Genomic DNA, 14,138 nt, shown 5'->3' on the forward strand with positions numbered 1-14,138 from the left:
TAGATCCCAGACTCGTGCGACCACAGTCGTCGGGGCCTCGCCACCGCACCCGTTCAGAAGGGCCGTCTGGTACGGGCCCTGTGAGTGTCCTGAGCACGTGTCCCGTCTGCGGGACCACCGGCCGCCCCCGGAGCGCACCTGCTTCGCTTCTCCGTGTTCCAGAGGGCCCTTGCACGCACGTGTGTTCTGACAGAGCCCATGGGTGCACAACCATTCCCGAACAGGTCATGAGTTTCAGCAACACAAGGGGCACCCTCGGCTCAAAGGACAGCCTGGGCTGGAGCGAACCCAGGCACCGGCTGTCCCACGGGGGGCACGCGTTGATGGCTGCAGCGCCAGCTTGTGGCCTGCACACGCCACCACCAGCGCCTGCCACGGGGAGCCGTTCCTGCCCCGGGGCGGGGGGGCGGCGGCGGCAGGGGCTCCTCCGGTAATGCCACCCTGGGCCCTGCCAGTGCAGCGGAGCCCCTTGCCCGGTGGCCCACTTGCCCGCCGCAGCTCAGAGCAGGCCACGCTGCCCATCCAGCCTCCCGGCGCGGGAGCGCAAGCCCGGGCTTCTGGTGGGCACCCGACGTGTTAGCAGCGCTCTGTGGCGTTTCTGGTTCCACGGACACGCAGACCCGAGCGGGGAGGTGCCGCTGCAAGTGCCCGTCGTTCTGACTTCCCTCCTTACCTCCCACCCGCCTCCGCAGGGTGGCCAGGGACAGAGTGTCAAAGGGAATCCCAGACACGCCAGTCTGCGCCCTGAGCTCCAGCGGGGCTCCCTGCCCGTCGCACCCTGCGGCGCGAGGCCGCCTGCCGGTGGTGCTTCAACCGCCGCTTTGGTTCCGAGGTTCAGAAAAACCCAGGATTTCAATGTCGGTGACAGCTGTGGGTGGGCCACGGAGCGGAATGCCACAGTTCCACCTTCCTGGGGGAGGGACGTCGACAGGCCGGTACGGCTCCTGCATCCTCCCGTGGCCATCAGAACACGGGCTTTGGCTGGCCTGCGGGCCCAGAGGAGGAGCACACAGTGGTGAGGCGTGTGTCTCCCCACACGTCTGTGACAAGTGGGGCCGGGGTCAGCAGAGCCACCACACCGAGCCTTCATCAGCCAATCCTGATGTGTGACTGTCACGTCGAGCCACTGAGTTTTGGATGGTCGCCTGGAAACAGCAAAGCATCAGCCCAGTTTTCGAATTTTCTAGGCCCGTGCTATGCTAAAAAGAAGACGTACTCAGTATCTCCTCAGCTTGACAAACATTTACTGAGCCCAACCACACGGCAGACAGTGTACTCCGAACAGGGGATACAGAGGCGACTGGGATGGGCTCGGTCCCTGCCTTCGTGGCGCACACTGAATGACAACTGCGGGGAGTTCCGTGAAAGAAACTCCTAGTAACGCGGGACGAGAGCTGAGCGGAAGCCCACGGTGTCGGCAGAGACCGAACTATGGACAGTAAAGAAGGGGCACCCAGACAACACGCACGCGTCTGTGGGGACTCTGCAGGCAGCAAGGGTGGCAGCACACATCACGGAGAAGAAACGAGTGACACAGAGAAAAGCGAGTCTCCGTATGGCCCAAGCAGAATTCGGCCGTGACCCAGACCACACGCGCACGCACAGGCCGGCGGTCCCAGGTGGACTGATCGGACGCACGCGCACGCACACGCACACATTATCTTATGCCTCCAGAGTAGGAAAATACTTCATAAACAAGACCAAGACGCTAGGACCACAGGAGAAGGATGACAAATTTTACTCCACGATAATCAGAAACTGTAAGTACGACAAGACGGCCGGCGGGGGTCGAGGGCACTGTCCGTAACATACTAACCGTCAGCCGCGGGACGGAGTGGAACAGCGCGCCGGTGTGAGAGACAACCCCGCCGGAGGAAACGGGAAAAGGAAGCCGCTCGGACGAGGGCGAGCAGTCCAGCGCCACGTAAGCAGCCACCCGTGCGCGCCCCAACCCCGCCACGTCCGGGCCGTGCACCTGCCTGCAGCCCTGGGCAGGGGCGTCGCGAGTGTTCGGGGGAGAGTCGGTTACCTTGTTTCCGAGGCTCCGTCTGACCCGAACACCACAAGAGCCCCTCTGCAAGGGCCTCTGTGGGAACACCGCACAAGAGATGGGCCGTTTCCCGCAAGCAATGTAAGACCCCAACACGGGGTCTTTGTTTGACCACTCTGTGGTCGAACCCGGACTCCGTGCAGGGCTCCCCGGAACGCCTCAGCCCGCCACGCCGCCCGGGGCCCCTCGCGCCGCGGCCGCTCCCGCTCGGGGTGTGCGAGAAGCGGCGACAGTCCGACACCAGCTGGGAGGCAACCACATTCCATTCTCACATACACTGACGGGAAGAGACGAGAATTATTTTTTAAAAAGATGTATTCTTGAAGGAATTTTTAATTAAAAAAAAATCAAAAGAAAAACTGAACAGTGCCTAAATCTTTATTTTTCATAACCTACATTTTTTCCAAATTAGACAGTTTTACACTGAATGACACAAAAGGAAACTTAAATTATCGATAGTTTACACGTAAGCTTGATTCCAGTCTTAATGAAAAGTAGAACAAAAACAAAGGCCCTCCAGAAAGCTTCCGGATTACGTCCCGCTCCATGGCCTGGCGGCTGCTGGCCCCACTTCTGGCTTGGATTGTCTGCCGTGCTCCAGGGGACAGGCCACCAAGCCATGAGCCCACGACTGCAGCCCGCCGGCGGCAGGCGCAGACACGCACCCTCCTCACCCGCGGCTCGTCACAAGCAGAACCAGCCTGTGAACGTCACCTGCGTGACCCTGGCGAACTCAGCCACCGGAAGCGTCTACTGCCGCCCGCTGGTGACAATCAGTGATGCGGGGACAGGCGGGCCAGACCAGGAACATCGGGACACCAACTCTTAAAAAGCAACTACTCTACGGAAATTCATGTCTGGTGAACTGGGGCGAGATTCTCATCCCTCTATTTCCACATTGCAAGTGTCCTCACACGATTTCACAGGCCGCATGTCATTTGTGATTGCTGCGTCTGATTCCACGCCTTGAGGCGCTGCAGGAAAGGAAAGACTTCCGCTTCTACAAACGGACAAAACACTCCGACTGCTGGCCGCTCGCGCCAGAGCCGCCGTCTACCAGCCGCGTCCCCAGCCTCCTCGCGCGGTCTCCACTTCCGTGAGTGGAAAGTCTCACGGTGCTCTCCGAAAGCTGGTGTCCGCACAGGAGACGAAGCTACTTGGCGGATCATCTTGGCTTCACTCGAAAGGGCGCTATAAAACCCCCGCAGGGCGAGCCGCAACCCTGGATGCCACCGGCGGGGCCGCGGGGCAGCAGCGCGGGGCCCGACAGCCAGGCCACGCCGCTCCTGCGCACCAGCTGCCCCCGGGCCTGGCCGGGCCCCGTGGCTGTCACTACTGGCCACCTTCACCCTGCCTACGGGGGACGGCTACAGCTGGCGCTAGCAGTCTCAGCTCCACGGGGTCTGCAGACGGGGGTGACGGAGGCAGACCGCGTCCGCTCCCTCTGCCGGCAAAGACCACCGCAGGCAGGACGTCCTGGGCCTCACCTTTCCAGCTCTCCTTACAGCACTCGTAGGAGTTGGGGCGTCAGAGGTCAATTAATTCCTGATTTCTTAAGTCAGCAATCCCTCGCCTACAAAAAAAGAAATCCCCACGTTCCTCTTACGCTAGCATGGTGTGCTCCGGACACGAGTCCTGGCGGCTTCTCTGGGGAGACGGTCCCGCGCACCGGGGCGTGCGCCCCTCCGGCAGGGCGAACCGTGCTAGTTCTGATTTTAAGTAGATTATCTTTTACGGTCTCCTGAAGCTCCTGCCAGTTTCTGCTTCCTACATTCTGCTTTCACATTAGCTATGATTAGTACATATTTACAGACTTGTGAGAAGAGCATGAAAATGTCGGAAGGCTTTGCTAGGACTTTCCACTTCCCTTCTGCAGCAGCAAAGAGGCAGAATCAGACCAACACACCAGCATCAGGGAAAAAGAAAAACACCTCAACAAATTAAAATAATATTCAAACCACAACATTTAGTTTATCTACATCCAGCTCAATAGCAACATTTATAATATATCAATAATTTTTATCAGATTTTTCTCTGTAGGGTACCTTTTTAATATGTTCTGATTATTTACAACTGTACAAGCAAAGCACACACTCCCAGGTGCACATATGTAATACAGCATTGACCATCCGCATTTACAGGATTTCCCAACCATCTGAAAAAGGTCAACTGTTGAAGATCTTCGGGTCTACTACGGACGCCACTGCCAGGCCCTGTGCTACAGAGCGTGCGCTCAGTGACACCCGCGGCGGCAGCCCCACCAAACCGAGTGGCTCGTGACCCACTCGCGCCAACCCAGGGGCCAGTCTCCACCAACTCTAAGCTGTCTTATACAAAAGTTAAGGCAAAGTCATTTTCAAGTTTAAATAAAATTCAAGTCTTTAAATATTGGATGGAAATAATGTTTTAAAAAGAACCCTCAGTCTTGTTAAATAACTTTTTGTGGAATAAACTGTATGGTTACGTTTAGCAGGAAATGTTTTAATGTCTGCTGCTTAGAATACTTCAAGAAAAAATTTAGGCATTTTAAAACAAAATAATTTATATTTAACTTTATTATGAACTGCTAGCGTGAGTGCATGCGTGGTGTTCAGAGCGCAGCACTTCCAGAGGGGTCGCTGAGACCCTCGTCTTGGAGGAACGGCGAGCCTCGCCACCAAGGGCACTGCAGACACCACTCTCATGACTTAAGGAACACTTCCACTGTGTGCCGCCGCGGAGGTCCAGGAAGGCGCCCATGGAGCCGGCTAACGTGGGGCAGACGCGGGAGCCACGGTGGCACCCACGCCCTCCCCGCAGCTCCCAGGAGCAAGATAACATCAGGGTACATTTTCGCGGGGACGCGTCAGTGGCAACCAGGTTTATGTTTTCATTTCAGTTCTATTCACAATGTGCTTTGACTCTATCTTACACAACAGCCGTGCGAGCCAGGAGTGAGCGGCTGGTTACTAGCTTGCAGCACATCAAAACTCAAGGTTTCAGGGCTCTCTTGGGTGCATCTCGCCCAGTAGATCAAAAGCGGGCTATACTTTTTTTAAAAAACAAAAACAAAACCAAAAACACTAGCGTCACTTGCTAAGGTTCTGAACGAAGCACAACTCCTGTACCAGCGAGGGCGCGACCTGACCCCATGTCGCCTCCAGGCCACACGGACCATGTCCCCTCCAACCTCCATCCCAGCTGTCCTCAGCCCATGCATCGGTCTGGACATCGCAGAGGAATGACTTGCTAACCAGTTATTTTAAAACAAGAAGTAGCATAGTTCCGCTTAATTTAGAAAAACTCACTATATATAGCCTGCATTCACAGCCACATGGAGGCTTAATAAAAATATCAATTTGTTCGGATAAATGCATTTTCTACCCTGAAAAAAATCAGACTTATGCATCACCTCCAGTTAAGCACCAACCTAAAATAAGGTTTATGTTAATTAAATCCTGAAAAATAGATTTTTTTCAAGAGGGGAAAATCTGACTCATGGAAGAAAAACCACTCGCAGGCACCTCACCGGCCTTGTCTACGCTGCAAGCCCCTAACCAGCGGCTCATTCTCGGCCCGAGCGGGGCAGTGCTTAGTTGTGGCGACCCCAGCTCCTCACAGCCCTCCCAGACCTCGGCGCTCACTGAGGGGACTTGGGAGGGGTGCTCTGTTCTCTGTGTGGACGCTTCCCGGCGGCTGGGGGCGAGGGCCGGCGGCCTGGCGGCCTCCTCTGGTCTTTGGGTGGTCCCGGGTTGGACTTGGGAGCGGGGGGCTCTCTCTCGGCGAGCTTCTTTTCTTCCTTCCCGCAGCTGACGGCGTTGGGCTTCTGTTCTTTCGGCGGCTGCAACGGGGAAGACGGAGGCTCTCTACTCGTCCTCTGACAAATCTCCGCGTAGCTGGGTTTTCGCAGTTCCTGGGAACAGACACAACCCTGGGGTTACGTACGCGGGAGGACACCCCCACATGTGCGAGAGCAAGTGCACTTCTGCTTAGTGAACCAAGCCTTCAGCAGGTGCCCCATTCCACACCCGGAAGTGCTATCACTTGTACAAGTTCATGAATTTCAACAGGTTTGGTTTCCCTGCAGCACATGGCTCCCTCCGAGACACTCTAGGAACATCTTATAAAAACGGGTAAAACCAGAAACAGTCCTGAGATACACAGTGCCGACCTCTGTGCCCTCCCGAGTCACACGGAAGCCTAAAAGGTGTGAGAAAAGGTGCCCCTGGAAAGAGCCAGAAGCAGCATCTACTTTCCCTGCCCACAGGTCCTTGCAAACACCGTCACTCTGCACAGCATGGGCCTCCTGGAAGCCCCGAAAACCATGCTGCCCATCGCGGCCCAAGGAGATTCAAATAATGTTTGTGCCCATTTCAAACCAGAGGCTGGTGGTGTGGATTCAGGAAAGGTGAAGACAGAGTTAAACACTTTTTAAAAAGTTAATTTTTCAGGTAAGTGGAAGCTTGAAAGCCAAGTAACAGGAGAAACAGAAGACGGTCTCACCTGCATAAGCCACACACTCACTTAAAAGCAACTGTAATCTATAAACGTCTCCTTCCGAGATGCGACCTTATAGCTGGGATTTCCCTCCCAAATCTAATGGCAAAAGTCCCCCAAACCAGAACAGAAAGGCCGGGCGCGCCAAGTGGGAGGAGGCAGGCAGAGGAGCTGGAGGGGAGGCCGGTGGCCGCACGGAGCCGCCCGACAGGGAGAACAGGTGGGCGGGGGTGGCACGGCTCCTTCTCGACATCCCTTGGGAGGAGACTCGCCCGAGTGATGAGAATCGACGGAAAACATGGGGCTGTAGTCTTGACACTTCAAAAGACGACCTCACTCAACCAACAGTGAAAGCAGCAGCCCCCAGGGTGGCGGCAACGAGCGACAACCGCGCCCTCGGTGGGGGTCGGCAGCCGTACCCGTACCCAGGGTATTCCGTGCAGAAAGCACGGCACCGACACAGGTGAAAACCCAGCAGGCCGCAGGTCACTGAAAAGCAGCGGAGACAGGAAAGGAACACCGAGCCCCTCCCCCCTGGGGCGGCTGGACACGTACCGTAGCAGCGCCGTTCACCTGCACCGATTTACTGGCCGTCGTAGTTAGGGCGGAAGGAAGTCTGTCCACACTCGAGGCTTCTCTCTGCTTCTCCACCATCTTGGGATCCCTGTAAAACGCCACCACAGGCGTGACTCTCGCGCTCACCAGCGACAGGCAAGAGCAGTCCGACGGCGCCGAGGGCGGCAGAAGGCAGTACTTACTCCGGCAGCCGGACGGGGGAGGGGGAGCGCCCATAGGCTGCAGATGCGGCACAGGGAGCGGGCACCAAGGGCTCTCTGGGGGTCACCGCGGGAAGCATGCTCGTGCCTGCATCCGCGTTTAGGCTCTGAAAACCAAGAGGAGGACGGTTTAATTTGGGTAGAGACGCAGCCCTGAGACTTCTGTCCCCGTGAATTAGACACACAAACAAAGGACCTAGTCTGAATGACAAACCTTCCCACCTTCCGCCGGTGGAGGGGCACCGGGGTCAAAGCATGGCCTAGAACAAGCGGGGCAGCTGGAAAACACTGCCAACTAGCAGCATGAGGAGAGAGAGCCCTGCCTGTCCAGAGCGCCCCCGTCACAGCCCACAGACCCCTCACCACTTCTGCGACTTGGGCTCCCCTCTGGGCTCCACTTGCATCGCCCGTAAGCTGGTTTTCTGCACGGAGTTAAGTATCAAAGGCATCTTATTCCTGACACCCCAGTGCCCAGCACAGCCTGGCACATGAGGAGTCTTCAAGTCTCCGTTACATGTGGAGCTCCCGACCGAATTCCGCATAGCTCCTTGTAACTAAAGCCCGAAAGACGGACCCTTCAATCCAGACAAATCAATTTGGGTGCCTCAAGGTGGGCAGGCACGGACAGTTCCCACCCCGGAAGCAGGTGTATGAACCCCCAGTTTCACAGCTGTGGAAACAGAGGCTGGGAACACGGACATGAACCTGTCCTTGGCCGTGGGACACGGCCGTGAGCAGCACCCGCGGCACTTGCTCCAGGCAGTGCACCAGGGCGGCGCTCCTCATGCCTCGTGCCGGTGTCACTGCAACTCCGAACAAGCACAAAGAACACTGTCTTCCAATTCTACTTCCCAAGGAGACCAAAGGTTCAGAGGCGGACTGAGCGGAGAACACCTGGAGGGAGCAAGGCGGGCGGGATGGCACCGTCTGTGCCCTCTGCCCCCGGCACCGGGCCCTACCAAAGCACCAGACTCTTCACAAGTCCATGCTCAGCTGCGGGAGCAGAAAACGCCTCCTTTCTGTAAAGGCTCATCGACTCCAGGGGCTTCGCTACGCTGCAGGGCAGACGGCAGCCGGTGCACGACCCGCTCCCCCCAGGGGCGAGCTGCCAAGCCCCTTCCAGCCGCCTCCCACACCAAGAGCCGAGGCAACGCAAAAAGCTGCTGGAGGGGCTTCGGGGAGAAGCTGGGACTCCCTGGCCGTGGGATCCAGCTCAGACCTGTTTAAAGTGGCCCTTCTTTCTTAAAAAAAAAAAAAAAAAAAAAATTACACGGAGACTCCAAGTATAAACCACTGCAGTTCCTGCTTTTGAAGCAGGTGGAGGCCAGCCTGTTGTCTCCCCGTTCCCACCACCAAGGGGAGTTAAGGCCAGGGGGAATGCTGCAAGTCAAGGTCCCTGCAGCGCTCACACTCGGACATCGATGGAGAAGGCAGCTGTAACCTAGAGACTACGGTCTGAAGGTGCAAGACTTAAAATAACGCACAAGACATGCCAAGGGCAGCATGTGCTGGGTACTGTCACGCACAGACTCCTGGAGTCCACGCCCCCTCCAAGGTTAAGGACCAGAGCGGTAAGCACATGGCGGCATGACGGGGACCGGACACGGGGCCTGATGAACCCCTCCCCGAGCCCCTGGTACCCCGAGCCTCTGGTTACCAGAGCTGGTAGCGCAGGGTTTCTATGGTGGCCCCCTACGTCTACACGGGCCAGTGCAGCTGCGAGGCGGCGCCTGCCCCAATCCAGAGGCCTTCCATCAGGGCGCAGGAGGGGACTGTGACTGAGCCAGGCAGAGATCTCACACAAGGACGCATGTTACTGTGGCAACTTGCTAGGTGCCCCACACCTCTGCCCTGGCGAGAGCTCACCCAGGCGCCGTGCATCACTCCCAGCAGCTGCACAGACCCTCCGTCCCTTGGGACTGCTGCAGAAGCCAGAAGGAGCACTGCAGACTCTCAGTCTCTGGCTCACATAGCTCACCAGGTGCTTACAGAAGAGGGAGAGCAACTAGTGTGGTCGCAGAACTGACCAAAGCCGCCAAGCAGAATTACAGAAGGACGTCTCCAGGCCCCTTGCTGTGGCGTGCGTCACTAAAAAGTCTACCACTTCTGTTGCAACTCAGATTTCTGTTTTATTTTGTGGACTTGTAAAATAAAGGCAGGTCCTGAATAACAACAGAAGCGCAATCTGAGCCTCGTGGGGACAGGGAGCATCTGTATGGCATGCGACACCGGTTTACACCTGACCCTGGTGGGCAGTAAGGGGATGAACAGAGGAGGTCTAGTCACAGGTTCCAGTCTGACCTGGCCACTGCACACCCACGTAACCTCTGGCTCACCCCCTTCCCTGGAGCTCCCGCACACGCCAGCACTGCCTGTAGGAAGAGTGTGGCAGAGCACCCGGTGCCGACTCGGCACCAGGCAGACACCGCGGTCCAGAGCTTACCCTTTCTTTCGAGGACCCTAGTAACAAGCTAGACAGCCTGTTTTCAAACAGGTCCTCTGTCTTCAGGTGGCCTGCTGCCCCAGGCAACGGAGGGAAGTTGGACAGTCCTAATTCGAAGCTCGGGGACGGGGGCTTTGGTGGCGTTGGAGACTGAGTTTGACTCCTCTGAAAGAGAAAACACAGTCACGCTGCAGGAGTGCAGACTCTCCGGCACTGCGCCCCGGGGCCCAAGAGCGAGGCGAGCGATGCATTCCGGCGTCCTCCCGTCTGGGAACAACAGAGGTCTCCCACCACGGCACTTCGTCATTTGAGGCTGCCGCCGGCTATGCAGAGCTACCTCTCCGGGATGCCGAGACCACCCAGTTCCCGGCCCACAGCCAGCCACAGACCGGGGCACACGAGCATGCGGCAGAGCAGAGCACAGCACACGGACAGCGGAGGGACTAGTGAGGGAGGCAAATTCAACCCCACCGGCTGAACACCACAGCAGCCCGAGTATGGCCACTGACCGTGTGCATCTCCAGACAAGGACTGCTATTACCGGAGAGCCTGTCACCTGACTTACAGAGGAGACAGTGAAAGAAAGAAACAAAAAATGCCACTCTGCTCTGAAACTTATGTAAGAAACTTTACAAAGATTTCCCTTAAAAAATAGTTTTAAAAAGGGGCCTGGGTGGCTCACTCACTCAAGCATCTGCCTTCGCCTCAGGTCACGATCCCAAGGTCCTGGGAACAACTCCCCCATCTGGCCCTCTGCTCAGTGGGAAGTCTGCTTCTCCCTCTCCCTCTGCCCCTCCTCCCCTCTCCTGCTGGCTTGCTCTCTCACTCTCTCAAATAAATAAATAAAATCTTTTAAAAAATAGTTTAAGGGGTGCCTGGGTGGCTCAGTGGGTTAAAGCCTCTGCCTTCGGCTCAGGTCATGATCCCAGGGTCCTGGGATGGAGGTCCGCATCAGGCTCTCTGCTAGGTGGGGATCCGGCTTCCCTCCACCCTCTCTGCCTGCCTCTCTGTGTACCTGTGATCTCTGTCAAATAAATAAATTCTTTTTAAAAAAATAGTTTAAGAAGGGGGAAGGGACTTCAGTCACCTGAAACCTTATTTATTTAAACACTTTATACTTTAAAATCACTATGTAAAAACATGGTATTTGATGACAGATTTTTATCAGATTTCTTGAGTTTTCTTCACAAATATATCCAAGAGTAATTTATAAACCCAAGATCCTGAAGCAAGGGATGTATTTTTATTGAAAAACTATCTGAGCAAGTTGCTTTAACAAGCTAGAGTCATACTGTGAGCATCCAGTTCCTTGGAGAAGATAAGGGACAGCGGGGAACAGTTATCTGGGTGAGGTGCAGGCTACTCTGACTGGAAAAACAAGGCTTTCATGGGGCTCAGGTAGCTTCAAAGGACCAACACTGCCCAGCAACTTACACCAACAGGAAGAGGATTCCCTACAGGGGCAGAATCTGGAGAAAGTCTGTGAGAACTCAAGAGACCGCAGGTTAAAGAATGAAAAGGGATCCACGCTGACAAAAAAAAATCCCACTGTGTCTTAGGGGAATTCATCCCAAACCACAGAATAAGGTAAGACCACAGCCAGAGATCTAAGCAAAAAAGATGTAAGTAATATGCTTGACAGAGAACTTAAAGTAATGATCGTAAGGATGCCCACTGAGCTTAGAGAAAAGAAGACATCAGGGAGACCCTTACCCCAGAGATAAAAGAGCAAAAACAAACAAACAAAAAAAACACACACAAAAAAACAATAGATCAGAGGTGATGAGCACAATAAATAAGATAGGAACAGGCTTGATGCAATGAACCGCAGGCTGGAGGAAACAGGAACAAATTAGTGACCTAGAGGATGAAGTAATGGAAAGTAATGAAGTTGAACAGAAGAAAGCAAGCATTATGGAACATAAGGAACACAAGAACAGACTCAGGGAACTCAGTGACCCTATCAAACATAGTAACATTCTTATCAACAGGAGTCCCAGAAGAAGAGAGAAAGGGGGGCAGAAAGTTTATTTGAGGAAGTAACAACTGAAAACTTCCCTACGCTGGGATCCAGAAGAAAAAAAAAAGAACTCCCATCAAAATCAATAAAAGCAGGCCAACACCAAGACATACTGTAAATTAAACTTGCAAAAAATAGTGATAAAGAAAACATCTTAAAAGCACCAACACAAATCATTAACTTAAAAAGGAAGACCCATAAAGTTAGCTGGAGATTCTGCAACAGAAACCTGGCAAAGCACAAGGGAGTGGAATCATATAGTCAATGTGCTGCTGAATGGGAAAAATCTGCATCCAAGAACAGTGGATCCAGCAAGGCTGTCATTCAGAATAGGAGAGACAAAGGGTTTCCCAGACCAACAAAACCTAAAGAAGCTCATGACCACTAAACCAGCCCTGCAAGAAATCTTTGAGGGGAAAAGAAAGACCAAAGACCTTTGATGATCAGAGAAAATGATCAGAGAAAATCTCCAGAAACAATGAAATCAGTAATAAAATGGCACTAAATATAGATCTATCAACAATCACTCTGTACGTAAATGGACTAAATGCTCCAATCAAAAGACACAAACCCTCAAAACAGATTTAAAAAAAAAAAAAAAAAGTAAGATCCATCTATGTGCTGCCTATGACTCATTTTCGACCCAAAGACACCTCCAGATTGAAAGTGAGGGGGTGGAGAACCATTTATCCAAGTACAAGGCTGTCAAAGAAAACCAGAGTAGCAAGACTTATAACAGACAGTCTAGATTATAAACCAAAGACTGTAACAAGAGGACAGGAAGGGCACTAGATCATAGAAAAGGGGACAATCCAACAAAACAGACCTAAAAATTGTATTTATGCACCCAACACGGGAGCACCCAGATACATAAACCTATTCATAACATAAACATAAACATAACCCAAATAACAGTAGGGGACTTCCACACCCCACTCACAGCAATGGACAGATCATATAAGCAGCAAAGCCACAAGGACACAATGGCTTGGAATGACACAATGGAGCAGATGGACTTAACAGATATATTTAGAACATTTCATTCTAACACAGCAGAATACACATTCTTTTCAAGTGCACACGGGACATTCTCTAGAACAGACCACATATTAGGTCACAAAGCAGGCCTCAACAACTACAAAAAAGACTGAGATCATACCATGCATCTTTTCAGACTACAAGGCTATGAAACTTGAAGTCAACCACAAGAAAAAATCTGGAAAGACCACAAGTATTTGAAGGTTAAACAACAGGCTACTAAACAATGAATGAACGGGTCAATCAGGAAATCAAATAAGAAATAAAAAAAAACAAAGGGAAACAAATGACAATGAAAACACAAAGCTCCAAAACCTTTGGAACGCAGCACAAGCTGTTCTAGGAGCAAAATATATAGCACAGGCCTATGTCAAGAAGCAAGAAAAATCTCAAATAAACAATCTTACACATAGAAGAGGTAGAAAAAGAACAACAAAGCCTAAACCAACAGAAGGAAGGAAATAATAAAGATTAGAGCAGAAAAAAGTGATACAGAAACTAAAGAAAACAACAGAACAGATCAATGAAACCAGAAGCTGGCTCTTTGAAAAAACGAGTAAAACTGATAAACCCCTGGCCAGACTTACCAAAAAGAAAAGAGAAAGGGCCCTAAATAAATAAAATCACAAATGAGAGAGGAGAAATAACAGCCAACACCACCACAGAAATACAAGCAATAATAAGAGGATATTATAAAAAAAATTACATGCCAAAAAAATGGGCAACTTGGAAGACATAGATAAGTTCCTAGAAACATACAATCTACCAAAACTGAAACAAGAAAAAGCAGAAAATTTAAACAGACAAATAACCAGCAAAGAAATTGAGTAAGTAATCCAAAATCTCCCAAAAAAACAAAAGTCCAGGGCCAAATGGCTTCCCGGGGGAATTCTACCAGCATTATCCTAATTCTAAAATCAGATAAAGACTCCACTAAAAAAAAGAGAAGTTCAGGCATATTTATCCTTGATGAACATCGATGCAAAAATTCTCAATAAAATACTAGCAAACAAAATCCAACAACACATTAAAAAATCATTCACTACAATCAAGTGGAATTTATTCCTGCCTTCAAGCATGGTTCAATATTCACAAATCAATCAACATGATTTACCACATTAATGAAAGAAAGGATAAAAACCATATGAGCAGGCGCCTGGGTGGCTCAGTGGTTAGGCCTCTGCTTTCGGCTCAGGTCATGATCCGAGGGTCCTGGGATTGAGCCCCGCATCAGGCTCCCTGCTCCACAGGAAGCCTGCTTCTCCCTTTCCCACTGACCCTGCTTGTGTTCCCTCTATCGCGGTCTCTTTGTCAAATAAATAAAATGTTTACAAA

General features: G+C 52.4%; 1 protein-coding gene across 6 annotated transcripts in view; it reads right to left on the bottom strand.

Moving 5' to 3' along the window:
• Positions 1-2,410: 2,410 nt before the first annotated feature.
• LARP4B (La ribonucleoprotein 4B) overlaps positions 2,411-14,138 on the bottom strand; it is a 92,435-nt gene continuing 80,707 nt past the window's right edge. For all 6 annotated transcript variants that reach the window (XM_047739971.1, XM_047739972.1, XM_047739973.1 and 3 more), the window contains 4 exons: positions 9,746-9,910; positions 7,285-7,409; positions 7,082-7,190; positions 2,411-5,942 (listed from right to left, as the gene is read on the bottom strand). In XM_047739971.1, the coding sequence (XP_047595927.1) occupies positions 5,670-5,942; positions 7,082-7,190; positions 7,285-7,409; positions 9,746-9,910 (672 nt within the window). In that variant the 3' untranslated portion in view covers positions 2,411-5,669. The remainder of the gene's footprint in view (positions 5,943-7,081; positions 7,191-7,284; positions 7,410-9,745; positions 9,911-14,138) is intronic.

The sequence above is a fragment of the Lutra lutra genome, chromosome 8 (genome assembly GCF_902655055.1).
Source record: "Lutra lutra chromosome 8, mLutLut1.2, whole genome shotgun sequence".
NCBI lineage: Eukaryota > Metazoa > Chordata > Mammalia > Carnivora > Mustelidae > Lutra > Lutra lutra.